The 17,480-nt window shown below is 38.6% G+C and overlaps 1 protein-coding gene across 1 annotated transcript in view; it reads right to left on the bottom strand.

Moving 5' to 3' along the window:
- Positions 1 to 17,480, bottom strand: part of SPTBN1 (spectrin beta, non-erythrocytic 1) — a 2,377,138-nt gene that overhangs the window by 640,028 nt on the left and 1,719,630 nt on the right. Inside the window, exon 24 of the mRNA XM_044055150.1 lies at positions 14,691 to 14,821. Coding sequence (XP_043911085.1) covers positions 14,691 to 14,821 — 131 coding nt within the window. The remainder of the gene's footprint in view (positions 1 to 14,690; positions 14,822 to 17,480) is intronic.

Raw genomic sequence — 17,480 nt, 5'->3', positions numbered from 1 at the left:
TTGCAGTCATCAGCGAACTTGGTTAGCCATAGTCCTCCTGTGTTTGCCTGTACTTCTGAGAAGTATATGCCGAACAGTAGGAGTCCCAGGACCGAGCCTTGTGGGACACCACTTGTGACTGGTTTAGAGTCGGACCTGGAGCCCGCTATTCTTACCGTGTGAGTTCTATCTGTAAGCCAGTTGGCAACCCATCTTGTGATGTAGGGGTTTATGTTCAGACTGGTGAGTTTTTCTATAATTCCCTTGGCGAGGTCAAGGTAAGCTGTGTGAACCACCTTCCCCTCATCTATGGCCTTGGTGACTGTCTCAAAGTCAACCAGGTTTAGTAGGCATGATCTGCCCTTAAAGCCGAACTGGGTCAGGTCAAGTGTTTGGAGGTTCCCAATGTCTTTGTTAATGAGCTCCATGATGATGCGCTCCATAGCCTTGCAGACCAGGCTAGTCAGGCTTATGGGGCGATAGTTCCCAGGGTCAGTTGTGGCCCCTTCTTTGTGGAGCGGAATAACCGTTGCTGTGCCATTCTATGGGCACGTAGCCAGTGGAGAGGCTGAGGGTGAACAGTATGTTTAGGTGGAGGGTTAATTCGTTCTGTAGTTTGTGCAAGACGCAGCCTGGGACACCATCTGGCCCCATTGACGCTGTACTTTTGGCTTTTGAAAGGGCTGTTTTCACCTGTGGGTCTGTGACTTCCTGGACACTACACTTTTCCGGTATTGTTGTGGGCCCTTCTGGGGGTGAGGGGGGGGGGTGAAGTTTGCACTGAATCTATCTGCCAGGACATTGGCAGTATCACTAGGTTCAGTATATTTTGTGCTATTTTGCACTAGCTCAGAGCATATCTGCGAGCTGCCACTTAGATTCTTGACATAGCTAAAGAAGGCTTTGTGGTTATCTTTCAAATCCCTGGCTATTTTTCTTTAGAAGTTAGCCTTGGATGATTTTATGAGGGACCTTAGTTCCTTACGGATACTGATCAGGGATGTCTTTCCTTCAGGGTTTCCTGAACTAATTTCCTCCTTCTATTGTCTAGCCTGTTTATGGCAGGGGTCCACCAGACTGGTTTCCTTCTCTGAGGGGAGTGAGTCTTGGTTTTGTTAGGGATGGCACGATCCATGCATCCTTGTAGGTGCTCATAGAGTGCATTTATAAAGGTTTCTGCATCTTGGACACTGTTATCCTTTAGCATGGGGGCTGTGAAACTTACCACCTCTGTCTTAAGTAAGGTGAAGTTTGCTATAGAAAAGTTTTTCACTGTGGTTTCTTTGGTTGGGGGGTGGTGGTGTTGTGTGGACATCCAGAGTGATTAGTTTATGGTCTGATCTAACCAGTGACAGGTTGACCTCCGGTGCGGAACACCTGTTGCCCATGTTGGTGAGGACCAGGTCCAATATGTTTTCACCTCTGGTAGGGGAGTTTACCAGCTGATCCAGGGCATTTGAAGTGATAAATTCTAGGAAGCGCTGGACCTGGGAGTTTGTACTCTAGTAGTTTTCTCAGTTAATGGTAGCGAAATTGAAATCGCCCAATATCAGGCTGTTCGGTAGGACCTTCATGTTTTCCAGTGTCTCCAGAAAGGCAGAGTGGTGGTCCTGGGTCATGGAGGGTGATCTGTAGCAGGCCACAATTTGCATTGCAGATTAGCCCGATGTTAGTTGCCCATAGATGATCTCAGAGGTATCATGCTGCGCCTCTAACCTGGAGGTGTAGGTATCCTTGATGAATATGGATACACCCCCTCCTTTTGTGTTTCGGTCCATGTTCTGTGGCCGAAATGTGTGGTATGAGTTGTAGCTCGGTAGTGCTGGGGTGCTCTGTGGAGCCTTGAACCAGGTTTCAGTTACTGCACAGATGTTGACATTCTCCATACTGAGGAGTGCTTCGAGTGCATGCATTTTGAGATTTAAACTCCTGGCGATGAGTAGCATAACCCTCATTTTTTTTTTATTTGTGCTGTTTACGGAGGTGGTTTTGACTTTTGAGTCTTTCCTAAAAAAGGCATTATTTCCTTATTTTTTGTACTGTAAACTTTTCCATATCTAGATGCCTTTTGCTGTATTTCTCTCAAATCTCTTTGGTGCTGCTCTTTTTGTACCGATTAGTTTTGCTTTCTTCCTTGCATAAATATTGCACCATGTTAAATCTCTTTCTTTCCCATGTCCATATTCCTTCTTCAGATGTCTGCTGCTCCTGTTTCTCCTTACTTGGGGGACTCATTGTTCCAGCTTGCTACGATATAACTTGTGGTAGACTTTCTACACTAAATCATTCATTTTGCAGATATTCCATAACTTCAGCACTGTTTTTTTTTTTTTTACTACTACATTACTAATCCTTCTATTCCACATTTCCCCTTTGTGATCTTACTTTCTGTATTGTGAAATTTTCCATATCTGGGTGTCTCTGCTTCTCTTTGAGTATCTTTGGTGCTGCTTTTTTGTATTAATTTGGGTTTCTCCTTTGCATAAATATTGCACCATATCAGATCTCTCGCTCTCTTTCCCCTATCCATATATCTTTTTTATACCTTTCAAAAATCTCTAGATTTTGGTCTTTATGTTTTTGCACTCTCTCAGTTGCTTCGTTTTCCAGGTGGCCCAAAGTTTCCCGGTCTACTTAATGGTTTGCATGAATCTGTTGTATTAATGAACACAAATTGCATTTGAAGCTTTTGACAGTTTTTCTTGTGCAAATATTTTTATTTCCTCTCTAATTTCTCTCAATATTTTGTATATCTTCTGTCCAGAAATTCTGGGCTTCCTGCATAACAATAACCATTTCTTTCTTATCCTCAGTAGCCCACTCTATCATCTTTATGGCTCTTTTTTGGACTATCACCAATTTTTGTGTACTATGCCGTGGTGGCATGGCGGTAGCGTTGTTACCTCACAGCAAGAGGTTCTCCCGTTCGATTCTCGGCGTGGCTTGGGAGTGTCTTTATGTGGAGTCTGCATGTCCTCCCCGCGGTTGGGTGGCGTTCGAAAGACATGCGTGCGTAAATGGGCATGCCTTCGTTGAAGGTTGGGCGTCGAGCTGGCACCTCAGCGTTTCGTAAAAATCTACTGCCAATCATTAGCAGACCGGAGTTCCGCTGTGGTGACCCCTTACCGGGAAAAAGCCGAAAGACAAACAACAACCAGTTTTTGTGTACTACTACTTCCTTCTCCTACAGGGTACCATCCTTCCCCTGAGCCTGGCCTAACTCCATTGTAGGAATGTTTCCGTGTCTTGAGGATTCAACACTGTCATTTTTTTCCAGTCCTGGCACCACTGTACCTACCAGGATTGGGAACTTTTTTTATCCTGAGACTTGGGCACCCAGCTGTCTTTTTTATTTTTTTAACCTGCCTCTGTCCATGACATCTGCTATACATCAGTGGCATCTGGGTGAGATTTTATAAAAAACAGGGTCCACCTCATGAAGATACTCACCAAGACTACAGGATGAATTCAATTCCAGCAATACTACTCTCCTTTGCTTGCTGATTTTTATCATCTCTCCATTTGGATCCCTAGTCTCTCCATTTACTATTTCTCCAAATCTTTTTGGTTTTTAATACCATGATGGGGATGGACCCCATTCCTAAGTCAAAGTATGATTAAAGTTCATGAAATTAGTATTTCAACCTTTGATGTCAGCCAGAAGTGCTCTCCGCACACCTGCAATGTGCCCAGTAATGACTTCTCCTCCAATTCATACAGAGTTACATGCAATGGTAACATATCTAAATACGATTGTAGATTCTTTTTATAAGACCTGTTGCTCCAAACATTATTGGAACTGAGTATCTTTCTTCCACATTGCTCTTGTTTCCTCCATTTACTCGTCTTAATTTCTCGAAATCTTTTGGGTTTCTAATACCATGACAGGAATGGACCCCATTCCTAAGTCCAAGTATGATTAAAGTTCATGAAATTAGTACTGTTTCAATCTTTCATGTCAGCCAAAAGTCATCTTCGCAGCACCCGCAATGTGCCCAGTAATGACTCCTTCTGCGATTCGTATGGGTTTACATGGATTGGTAACATATCTAAATCTGATTGTAAATTCTTTTTTATAAGACCCATTGCTCCTTCTACTACTGGAACTGTCTGGGTATGTCACTGGGTGTGGCGATTTCAATGATCAATGCTACTTTTGTCTTCTTGTCTTGGACCACTATATCAGGTTTTCTAGCATCTGTCATTTGAACTGCTGGTAATGGGTGATCCCATGTGATACAAACTTCACCATTTTCTATGATGCTTTGTGGCTCATGTTTCCACTGTTTTTCAGCCACTTTGATACCATAATGTTTGCACAACCCCCAGTGCAACAGTCTCGCCACATTATTATACCTTTCAGTGTACAGTCCCTCTACCATTAGTGTGTCGCAACCAGTAACAAGGTGTGTGACAGTTTCCAATTCAGTTTTGTCTGTTTCTCTCACATGTTCAATGGACTTTGTAAACCAGCATTTATGTAGCCCACTGTCTTGGGCTGCCAATATTAACCTTTCATTTCTTGGTTTGAATTCACCACTCCTTAACCATTCCTGCGTTCGTTGTTGAACATGAGGCACTTCCAGAAGTTTTCTATATTTGCAACTATGTTTATTTTTTTCCACATTTCTTGCCTTCTCATCTGGTCATTCACCTTATATTATTTCTTTTTTTATTTTTTGGCACATTCAGTTCTGCCTGATTTTTATCTACTTCTGGTTTGATTTCCGTTCCTGCTTGATGTCGATATGCTTCTGATAGATTAAGCAGAGAAGTCGTCTTAGATTTATTCTCCTCATGTTTCAAAACTTTCACTACATTTGGATCTTGTGAGGTCAGCAGATATGTGTTGAGTCCCATGACTGCAGATCTATACATGTAATCGATTTCAAGGAGGCCCATCCTTCCTTCGGAATGGGGAATATATAATCTTGGTATACATTGATTTTTTTTTATAAATCATTTGTTGAGCATGAAGCATCCTTCTTGTTTTAATATTTAATCTAAACAACACTTTTTGGGGCCAGTCAGTCACTCTAAAACTGTACGTTAGGACAGGAAGAGCAAATTGATTTATAGCTTGGATCTTGTTCCTAGATGTCAATGCTGTTCTCAGGATTAATTTAAGTCTTCTAAAGTATTCCTTACTGAGTTTTATTCACATTTGTTCATGTTTTATTGCTGATCCTTCATCAATTCCCCAAGTATTTATACACTCCCTCTTGCTCAAGTTCTTTTATATCACATTCCTGTCCCAAACCGATGTTTTCCTGGTACTGCAGTTTTCCTGCTTTAAAGATGGCTTTTGCACATTTATCAAGACCAAATGACATTCTAATATCATCTGAAAAAGTTTTGACAACCTGCAGCTGTGCTTTCTTTTCCTCATCTGATGAGCTATACAGTTTTAAATCATCGACAAAGAGAAGATGAGAAGTCATTAGACTTTGTTGCTTTCTAGGAGCCAAACTGTAGCCATGGCCTAAGCTGTCAAGTAAACAGCTTAATGAATTAATGGCAAGGCAGAATAGCAACGGCGACAGGGAGTCACCCTGGAATATCCCCCTTTGAATTTTTATCCATGGGATAATAATCTTTCCTTTATCATGGCTTAATTGTAAAGTTGTCTGACATTTTTTCATGGTTACTGTAATGTAGTCAATCAGTGTAGGGTGTATCTTGTACATTTTTAAGCACTCTTATCCATATCCATGAATGTGGGATACTATCAAATGCTTTTTTGTAGTCAATCCATGCCATACTTAGATTATTCCACTTTTTACAGTTCTCCACTATAACTTTATTTAACAACAAATGATACTTTGTTCCATATGACTTTCTTTTATTGCTCTTTTGTTCTACTGCCATAATTGAGTTTTCTTCTAAATGACATATAAACTCTTAGTCGGTTCCTGTATATAGTTTATATGTCGTCGAAAGGCAAGTTATTGGTTTGTAATTTTTAGGGTAGCTTGCAGGTTCACTCAAGTAAGAGCACTGTTTTGCTTGTTGTTAGCTTGTGTGGTGTCTGTTCGGGGTGTACATATAAATAGTTCTTACTCATGGCTAAATCCTCGTGCAAAGATGTTAATACTTTTAACCAAAAGTTAAGTACTGCATCTGGGCCTGGGGTTTTCCAGTTAGAGGCTTTTCTTAACTTTGTTTCACTCTCTCTGGCTGTTATTTCATCCCATTTCATATCCTGTATCTTTAAACTTCTTACTGTTTCTTTTACTTTTTCTATCCATTTAGCATCTTTGTTATGTTCCACAGGATCTTCATAGATACTTCTCTAAAATGTATCTACTTCCTCATTTTTGGCTGTCTTTCAATTCCTTTTACCTTGTTTCCCAATTCTCTATAAAACTTTTTTGGGTATCAATAAATTACTTATTTTGTACTTTTCCCTTATATTTATCTGTGTATCTTCTAAGTTTTTCTACCTGTGCTGAAATTTTTAGTTTATTTGTGATAGTGCATGATAGATCCTGGTCTGTTCTAATACTATACATTGCTTTAGTCACATCTTTCTTAGTATTTTTGTTGATCTATTCCCTCTTCTATAATCTTCTAACAGTGACACTTCTAGTCTTAATTGCTTTATAGTTTTCTCTGTTCGATACTTCCATGATGGTATTTGATTTCTCCCCTTTCTCTCCCTCACTACCCCATGTTCTTGTGGTAGAACTTTATCAGTTATTAATTTAGCTGCACAGTAACATATCCTGTTTACTTCTGTTATATCACATGGATCTCTATGGACAGTCCTAATTACTACATTCATTTGTTTTACCAAACTTCTTACTTTTTGGGTTTTGCAGCCTATTTCTCTCATTGATCTTAACATATCTAGCCATATCCATTAAATCAAGCAACTCTCCTCTTAACTCATTTACTTCCATACTGAGGGCACATCCCTTGTTTTCCATTTCCTGCGGGCATTCCATAGAAAGTTCTATAGCATCTTCCAGTAGCACATTCTCTTCAATTTCATCTTGTGTCATCTGTTGCTCTGTCATATGGGAACTCACTGGTCTATCACTCAACATTGACTGCATTTACTCCTGTGTAAATAAACCTATTATACCTGAAGAAAAGCTTAACACTATTTGCTGATCTGTACTATGCCGTTGTACATACAAGTGTGTGTGTGTGTGTGTGTGTGTGTGTGTGTGTGTGTGTGTGTGTGCGCGTGCATTTATTTATATGTATATACATATGTCAGTGGCGCAAAATGTAGCACACTCACCTTTAGTGCAGAAGACTGTGGGTTCAATTCCAACACCAGGTAGACTTACTGCTGACACTGCAGTGCAACCTAAGAGGAATGCTGCACTTTCATGTGTGCTGTCCTTTGGATGAAATGTTAAACTGAGGTCCCATTGATGGTAGCTCAGGCTAATGTAAAAGATCCCCTACTCTTTTCAATAGGTACCCTGGGACGTTCCTTGATGCTCTGGCCAAATTTCCCCATGTAGTATAAATACCACTGAAATCAGGATACTAGCCTAGTTGGACTAACCCAGTTATCAAAGGATAAAAACACACACACACATATGCACACAAATGCACACATGTATATTTATTTGCATGTGAGCATTACAAGCACTAGAGTCCCAAGCACCTTAAGACTAGTATCTGGTAGCCAGGGACCTGAGCATGTTGTAGCATAGGGAGGCTGCCCTAAAGCTTGAACTGGAAGAGTAGTCTGAGCAAGCAGCTGCTGCAGCTTACTAGAACACACTATTTGAGTTTGAGTGAGATAAGTGCATCGGCTATAGTGAGGGAGTGGGAAGGGGTGGGAATGTGGTTTAGGGCACTAGACAGTAAGGGCGTTTTAAGTTTAGGGAACAAAAAAGGAGTTCTAGGGTTAGGGAGTGGTAAAGGGGTTTTAGGTTTAGGAAGAATTAATGGAATATTCGGGTTAGGGAATGGGAAAGGAGTTTTAGGGTTAAGGTTAGGTTTTGATAGGTCTTTAAAGTGTTATAGGACAGGCTGTTGGAAGGACTAAGTAGTTACAAGAGATTGAGTTAGTGAAAGGCTGAGCACTGGCCTATTACAGCAAGTGGCAACAAGCAAGCATGTTTCAAGTTACTAGCATGCAAGCACCTGTAGTAGACATATTTGTGTGTATATACATGCACATTAAAGTTTGGTAAGCAGAATCATTCCTCACCTAATTATAATTCATATGACATCTCTGTAGAAAAAGGAAAGCAATGCATACACAAATCGTTCTGCACATTCAAAGGAAGTAGATACAAATTCTTGACAGACTACAAATAAATATTAGGAGGTACTAATTTGAGGCCTATATTATATTATCGAAGAGGCATTACAGCGAAGGCATCAATCGATGCTTAAAGAGTGAACCACGAATTACAGGAATGGCCGAATCAGCGATTTTTTTCCTAGGGAAAAAAAAATCGCTTGGCCATCAGCATAAATTTGCCCCTTTCACACTGTACTGCAATCTCAGAGTTGATATATTTAGTTAGGGGTGTGGGGGCGAAGCCCTGAACTTTGAGTTGTTTTTAGTGATATTTCATTCCTGGCCGGATAGGTGATTTTTTTTTTTCCCCTAGGAAAAAAAATCGATGATTCTGCTCTTCACATAATTCACAGTTTCACTCTAAGTGTCGATGAAGAGGCATTTGCTGTAATGCCTCTCCGATAATATAATATAGAACCCTAATTTTACTTGCAGGTGGCTGTCCAAACAAATTTTCCAACACAGTCAGCATGTCCATTTTACACAGACCTGGGCCAATTCCAACTTATAAATAAAGTGAAATCCTGTGAAACTAGTGCAAATATAGTGAATACTTTCTCTGTTTCTCCACTAGTTATTTTTGGGGAGAGACTTCTTAATGATCAAAGGTTCTTAATAATCTCAAAAAATAGCAGCTATATAGCATGACTACAAAACTCACTGAACAACTTAGAATACAAAATTAAAAAAAAATGAGAAATGAAACATTTGTAATCATAAATTCATGGCACACCTGTGTATATATGTTGGCGACATCTGTAGCTCTGTCATATAATCTATTCACAGTTTTTGTAAACAATTTTATAACAATGTGTAGTGTGCTGTTTGTTCAGTTTTCAAATCTGTTTTTCTATGGTTGCCTGTTTAAGGATATACACTCGACATAACTGCACAGCAGCTGCAGTCATAGATGCACAATGATAACTGTCTTAGTACTGCAGAATACAGTATGTTAACATTTAACATTGTGTATTCTGTTAATGTATTCTTTAACATTTAATATTTAATGTTCTTGTATCCTGTTAATGTATCTATTAACATTTAACATTTAATGTTCCTGTACTAACCCCTCATGAGTGCTTTGACACATCACAGTATACCCAAAACATACCAAACGTCTCCCCCGGTGTTTAATCCTTTGTTCCTACCGACCTGTCTTAACCTTATATCTTGACATAAGTAATACCTACAAATAGTACTAGCTATGTTCAAAGCCTATGTTTTGTTATCAAGATGTAACAAATTTGTATGTTCTTATGTATACTACATTTTGTTTACTGTTATGTTTGCATGAAAATTTACTGTTACTCATGGAGCTTTTCTCCCTGGGCATCCGCTGAAAAAGGACCTGTGTCCAGTCAGACTTTCCCAGTAAACAAATGTTAAATAAATAAACACATTTCAAACATGTTCAAAAACTGGGCCCCCATGGTGTAGAGGGATAATGCTCTAACTATGGCCCAGGCAACACGCTTCAGATCTGTAGCATGGGTGTCTGAGGGACTGGCAGGGAGAAGGATGAACCAGAGTAGCCAAAGCCAGCTCATTTATCATGGAGCAGAATGCTGCTACGCATAAAGCACTAACAATACTTAGTGGTGGAAGGGTGCATCACTTACCTGCAGGGGCCATGTTGACTCACCCTCTTTTGGGGGTAGGAACCTCCCAGCTGAGCTGAAGTAATGCGAGCCATGTGTTGCAACATGTACTCCTCTCCCCATTCAAGCAGCAACAGGAAGTCTGTGGACAGCCAGGAAGGTCTCTCAGCTGGCCCACTCCCTACAAGTCAGCTCTCATTCCTGAGACAAGGAATGGGCCTGTAGGGCTTCCTAAAAAGGAACAACTGGTTTGTTGGGCGCTCATCTAGCGCAAAGAAACTCAACCCCTGCCTTGTGGAATGAACAGGTCAATTCTGTAGAGGTAGTGGAGTCACCAAATAGGTCTCATGGAGGCTGGGAGAACAGGTTTAACATCTTCTTGATCTACCGGTTTATAAAAATAAAAATGTCACTAAACCAAGCACTGACACAAATAGCTATCATCCACTGTAAAAATCAAGATAAGTTTGCTTGAAAATGTGACTTAATAACGTTGCTGATATCCAGATGACATCATAAATGAAGAGGTAACAAGTCATGGGAAAACTATTAGAAATGTTGTTTTATTTAATATCCTGACCTTTATCTTATTCAAATCAACCCAACAAATGAGACAAGCAAGCAAACAGTACAGAAAGTGATTTTTTTCAAAAATTTTTTTTTTCAGAAATGTAACAGAAATGCTTCTAGATCCACTCGGTATTATAACTGAAATGCATTATATTACTTAACCATAGTGCACTAATGAAATGGTTCAGAATACAATTAAAGAAAATTAAAACATTACTTTATACAATCATAATTACTTAGGAATTAGTAGACTACACAGCATGTCCCCACACTACTGTGTGTGTGTGTGTGTGTGTGTGTGTGTGTGTGTGTGTGTGTGTATGTATGTATATATATATATATATATATATATATATATATATATATGTGTGTGTGTGTGTGTGTATATATATATATATATATATATATATACATATATACATATATATATATATATATATATATATATATATATATATATATATAGATATATATATATACACATATATATATATATATATATATATATATATATATATATATATATATATATATATATATATATATATACATATATATATATATATACATATATATATATATATACCACGCTCCACAACGTCCAGCACCAACCAGCATATAAACACCCAAATGAGTTTAAAACCATGTTCAACAAAAAGAACGCCATACAGGAACAAGGTTGTTAGCTGCCATATGTTTAATGTCTGGCTCACAATGAAACGTACACAATACACAAACCTAGGTTTCGCCCCCTGGCATAATCAGTGTGCATTGCAAGTAGGGAACAGTGACATATTTATACCCCTTTCAATCAGCATTAATTTAAAGATACCATTTTCCTTAACAAAAACAGTTAAGATATTTTTAAACACAAAAGTCACCAAACCACATACTACACTAAAAACTGTGAGTACCATAATGCAGACGACTGCCTAGACACATTGTTATTTCAACTAGCTCACAGGCACACAAATATTATGCCATAGATGGCCTTGCCAATGGTCATTTAGACCTGGTTAAAATAGTGCTCCTAAATGCAAAATACATTTCCTTTCCTTTTCAGTTAGTATCCTATGTTTACTAACCAACGTTAAATTTTCCCCTACTACCTGATTGATACCTAGAAAAATAAAGTGTGCTCCTATATGCATTTGAGTGTGTTTGTACAGGGCAATTTTACAAATGATATCGCTTATAATGCTATTCTCTGTCAAAAAGACAGAGAGGTCTGCCCCACATAAAAAGCCCCACATTGGCACACCGCCATATAAACCACCCATTCGCTGCTGCATGTGATCAAATATCTAATATCATATACACCTTGGGTGTATTTATAGATGTAAATGACTTGGTTTTAGAGACAACCTTGCAGTGAACACAATGTCCACAATATGTACAGCCCATTAATTTACTGGCTTGGTAGTTTCTAACTTTATTGTGACTCTTCTTAAAATTAGCTAAACTTTCACCTATGGTCTTCCCTCTCCTATAACCAAAGGAACACTGTGAGTTTATTAATGTATCCAAAAACCTATGTGCCACTGTCGTTGTATTATGTCTTTTATTTTGAAACTATTACTTCCAAACTTAGTCATGAACCTGATGACTTGTTTTCCTTCAACCTGTGGCCTTTCGACCCCCTCTAATAATTGCTCTCTAGTACTGGAGTCCACCATATTAAGGGCTCTATCAACTTTTCTAGCTTTATAGCCCTTGTCAAAAATCTAGACCTCATCTGTTCTGCCTGTGCCTGAAAATCATCAGATTGACGGCATACATGCTTAAGTCTTTTGAAATGGGCTTGGGGAATATTATTAATAATGTGCTGTGGATGGTTGCTATATGCCCTCAACAATGGTTTCTTGGTAAATGGCTTCCTACCACACCATCATTAGCCTTGGTAACCATAACATCTAGAAATTCAATTCTTTTCCCTTCCAATTTGCCACTAAAGAAAATACCATATTGATTTTCATTAAAAAAATTGATAAACTGTCGCCACCTATCCACAGTACCCTGCCATATTACCGAGCAGTCGTCCAGATACCTTCTCCACATCAATAATTCTGATGTAAATTCCTTCTGTTGATAAATCATTTGTACCTCCATAAACCCCATGAACAGGTCCGCATATATGGGAGCAAAAGTTGCTCCCATGGCTGTACCCTTAATCTGCAGGTACCATTCCGACCCATATCTAAAGAAATTATGTTCTAACACCAAACCCAAAAGTTTTAGTAAAAATTCCTGTTCTTCAACTGGGTAATAATCCGAAACATGAAACCAGTATTGTATGGCGGCTATTCCTCCTTGATGAAGAATACTCGTGTATAAAGCATGTACATCTAGTGTGCCCATATAAGCATGAGTAGGAATGTAAAGATCATCCATTAGCTGTAAAAACTAGTTTGTATCCTTAATCCTAGCCGACACATAAGTTAATAATGGATTCAGTTTTAACTCCAGATACACTGATAGAGGTTCTATCAAGGACCCTCTGCCAGCTACAGTGGATATAAAAAGTTCACACACCCCTGTTAAAATTCCAGGTTGTTGTAATATAAAAAATGAGACCACAATAAATCATTTCAAAACTTTTCCCACCTTTAATGTGACCTATAACCTGTACAATTCAACTGAAAAACAAATAAATCTGTTAGGGGAATAAATATAAAAAAATAATCAAAAAATACAATAAGCTGGTTGCATAAGTGTGCACACCTTTAAACTAATACTTTGTTGAAACACCTTTTGATTTAATGACAGCATTCAGTCTTCTTGGGTATGAGTCGATCAGCATAGCACATCTCGACTTGGCAATATTTGCCCACTCTTCCCTGCAAAAGCGTTCCAAATCTGTCAGATTGTGAGGGCAACTTTTGTGCGCAGCCCTCTTCAGGTCACCCCACAGATTTTCTATTGGATTTAGGTCTGGGCTCTGACTGGGCCATTCCAAAACTTTCATTTTCTTCTGGTGAAGCCATTCTTTTGCTGATCTGGATGTATGCTTGGGGTCATTGTTGCACCGAAAGGTGAAATTTCTCTTCGTCAGCTTTCTAGCAGACACCTGAAGATTTGGGGCCAAAAGTGACTGGTATTTGGAACTGTTCCTAATTCAATTCACCTTGATTAAAGCCCCAGTTCCAGCTGAAGAAAAGCAACCCAAAGCATGATACTGCCACCACCATGCTTCATCATGGGGATGGTGTTCTTTTGGTGATCCGAAGCGTTGTTTTTTGTGCCAAACATACCTTTTGGAATTGTGGCCAAAATGTTCAGCCTTGGTCTCATCAGACCGTAACACATTTTCCCACATGCTTTTGGGGGAATTGATCTATTGTTTTGCAAATTTTAGCCGGGCCTGAATGTTTTTCTGTGTAAGAAAAGGCTTCTGTCTTGCAACCCTACCCCACAGCCCAGACAAATGGAGAATACGGGAGATTGTTGTCACATGCAGTACACAACCAGTACTTGCCAGAAATTCCTGCAGCTCCTTCTGTGTTGCTGTAGGTCTCTTGGCAGCCTCCCTGACCAGTTTTTATTTTGCCTTTTCATCAATTTTGGAGGAACGTCCAGTTCTTTGCAACATCAATGTTGTCCCATATATTCTCCACTTTTTGATGACTGTCTTCACTGTGTTCCACGGTACATTCAATGATGCGGAAATTTTTTTTTGTACCCTTCTCCTGACTGATACCTTTCAACAATGAGATCCCTTTGACGCTTTGTGAGCTCTCTGCGAACCACGGCTTTTGCTGTAGCAGGCAACCGAGTAAATGTCAGGAAAATCCTACTAGACAGCTGACCTTTATTTGGGGTTAATCAGAGTCTCTTTAATTGATGGCAGGTGTATACCCAAGAAGACTGAATGCTGTTAATTAAATCAAAAGGTGCTTCAACAAAGTATTAGTTTAAGAGTGTGCACACTTAAGCAAACAGCTTATTGTATGTTTTTTATTTTTTTGTATTTTTCCCCTAACAGATTTGTTTTTCAATTGAATTGTACAGGTTATAGGTCACATTAAAGGTGGGAAAAGTTTTGAAATGATTTATTGTGGTCTCATTTTTTTTTATATCACAAAAACCTGGCATTTTAACAGAGCGTGGCAACTTTTATATCCACTGTATATACACACACACACACACACACACACACACACACACACACACATGAAAACATACATATATGTATGCACTGAACTGCAGTCTCTATTTCATACACTGATTAGCAGATTACAATCTGAAGCTTGTGATATTAAGAATTACCATACCTCTCTGGATGTCCCTCTGCTACAAGGGCACGGCTAGTCTTGGACAACTGATGTACTGTTTCTGCATAATCTTCAACTGCCTGCTCCAGGATCTGATGTTTCTTCAGCATAGTTACTGCGCTTTGCTCATCCTACAAAAGAGTACAATACCAAGTTAAACCAACTTCTTTCATACAGGTCAGGTTACTCATCAAAACATCAGTGACAAGATGCAACCTTCATTTCTCAGAGAAACTCAACACCAGTTTTTACACATTAACAAGAAAATGTGTGAAAGTGCTTGTTAGTTTAACCACTATTCTTCAAGGTCACATCACAGTTTACCTCTTTTATACAGTAAATAGTCTCCACACAAAGAATGCAAAAACCTGAGACTTTGCAGAACAGAAAAAAGAGAAAAATACCAAAAAAGATGCATTTCAAAATTACCTGAATGAAGTCAGTGGTGTCCAAGATATAAGGGATGTTGCTACCTCACGGTTAAAATGATTGGCATGGAAATTGGAATAGTTTAATATATTTCTTGTTTTCCTGTAAACTAAACTCAGGTCTACATATCTACCAAATCCCCCACTTTAGAAGCGGAAGTAACACCCGATTCACTGGGTAAGAAGGAAGCAAAAACGACTGTGAACCATACATGGATATTTAGTGCAATATAGACATGAATTCCACTTCCTGTGGATATTTCCTTGGTGTGTATTAGAAGTGAGAACTAACAAGCACAGTCAGTCAGTTACACGATCAACAAAAACAATAATTCAAAGTCATATGTTGAATGGTGTTAAGTACTATACTTCACAAACAAGAAAATCAGCTATAAAGCAAAAGTATGATGACCAGAGACATGAAAGACTAAAGTAACAGACCAGCTCAGATATCAGTGAAATACAAACCTTGTAAGTTATCCCTAGCAAATGTAAGGAAACTCCAAGACAGGACACTGTGTTATTAATCATGCAGTACTTACACTACAAATAAACAAATAAAAATCAAGGTCCTCAATCTACAAAAACAGTCCAGCAACAACGTAACTTCACAGGTCTAGGGTCTCAGACTACAAAGACATACTAGATTGCCTAAAAATGGTCTGTGAGATGCTGCAAAAGATGGAATTTACTATTTACTGTTTAATCTGGAATTAGATAAGAATGTCATGACCATACACGATAAATTAATTTTGAAAAAACTTTACTACTGAAGCTAATTGTGCAAAGTGTAATACTACTCTACTTGTTAATCTACATGGCATAGTAAACTACAAAAAAAATCACTACAACAAACTTTGGCTGGGCTAGAACCCAATAACCTGCAACTTTAGGCTGGGTACTGCATTTACACAATAGCACGGCCACCACCTGCTTATAATACAACTATATACCATATTAACATCATAAAAATGATAAGGCATGTATCATCCGAGCTGCTTTGTCTATCTAATCTCTTACTGTACGCTCAGCAGTTAAACATAGCACATAACCCATACAGTTCAAAGACCTTATCAGTTCAACATTTCACCCCTTCTGCCATAAAGATCTACGTTAATCCTGATGCCAAGCATTGTAATTGTCTCTTACTGTAAGCATAAACAAAATGACTACAACTACTGTGAATGTCACTTACTTCATGCACAGCAATTAACATAGTTTATATCTCGGTCACTAAATTGTTCTAAGGCCTTATCACTTAAAATTTTCATACCCTTCTGCCAAGAAAAACCCATTTTATCTGCCAAAATGAAAACTGATTACAACTACTGCAACCAGCATTCATGACTAAAATCCAAAATATCCAGTCTAATACCTCAACATATACAGACACGATTCATAGGTACTTACTAGGCTGAGGATCTCAAGATGCCTAGCTTTGCATTCCCACAATAATTATCATCCCTTATAGCTAGCAATACAAATATCGAAACGTGGGCTGAACAGGTATATCGTGTGGCAATTAATTGCATTATCAGTGGTGCTAAACTGGGGTGGAGGGGGTGAATTTGGGTTTACCCATTCATTTGTCCAAATTACATTTGAATAAAGGAAGTACTCTCCTTAATATGGAGAAGACGATGGCTCCACAGGAGTGGTATTCTCTAGATACATATCTATCCCTCCTGCAAGTTCTAATCATTTAACAAAAAATAGATTTAGGTCTCTTGAGCAGGTGTTTATGATATCACTGGCTTTGTGAATGTGTAATAGTTTTTGACAGAATAGGGTCTGTTGAGACTCTATACGTGAGGCAGAGGTTGCCTTTCAGTAGTCTATATGATAATGAGAAAAGAGAGAAGGATTTGAGATGGTCTGGACATGGTAAGGCCTTGCGGTGCCTAATAATAGGGGCTGCCAAAAAAACATTACTAGAAATGAAATCATAATCTAAACCAATTAAATATAACAAAGGAGGATAGATTTTTGAAGAAATGTATGAAAATATTTGGCATGGAAGACATTAATTTACATATTATTCTTCAAAATATAAAAACTGGGCTAGGCTAGACAGAATTTACATTTCGCAGGAACATGTGCATTTAACTGAAGGTCTTGATACCCACCAATAACTATTTCAGATCAAGCACCAATAATAGTTAAAATAAAAACACAGGGTAATGAAATAAAAATGAGGCATTAGCGCTTTTCCACCTATCTGTTGAGAGGAATTTTAGGAATGGGTAGTGGAGATTATTCAGGACCTGTTAAGACAGGATAGAAATTTCTTCTGAAAATACAGCTAGGGAGTGGGATAAAATTAAGGTGGAGTTTAAAAACAGGGTGGAAATAAAAGAAAGAG

Source organism: Protopterus annectens, chromosome 1.part2 (assembly GCF_019279795.1).
Source record: "Protopterus annectens isolate FY-2018-M chromosome 1.part2, PAN1.0, whole genome shotgun sequence".
NCBI lineage: Eukaryota > Metazoa > Chordata > Ceratodontiformes > Protopteridae > Protopterus > Protopterus annectens.
The sequence above is the reverse complement of the archived record's forward strand: the minus strand, read 5'-3'. Positions and strand labels throughout refer to the sequence as shown.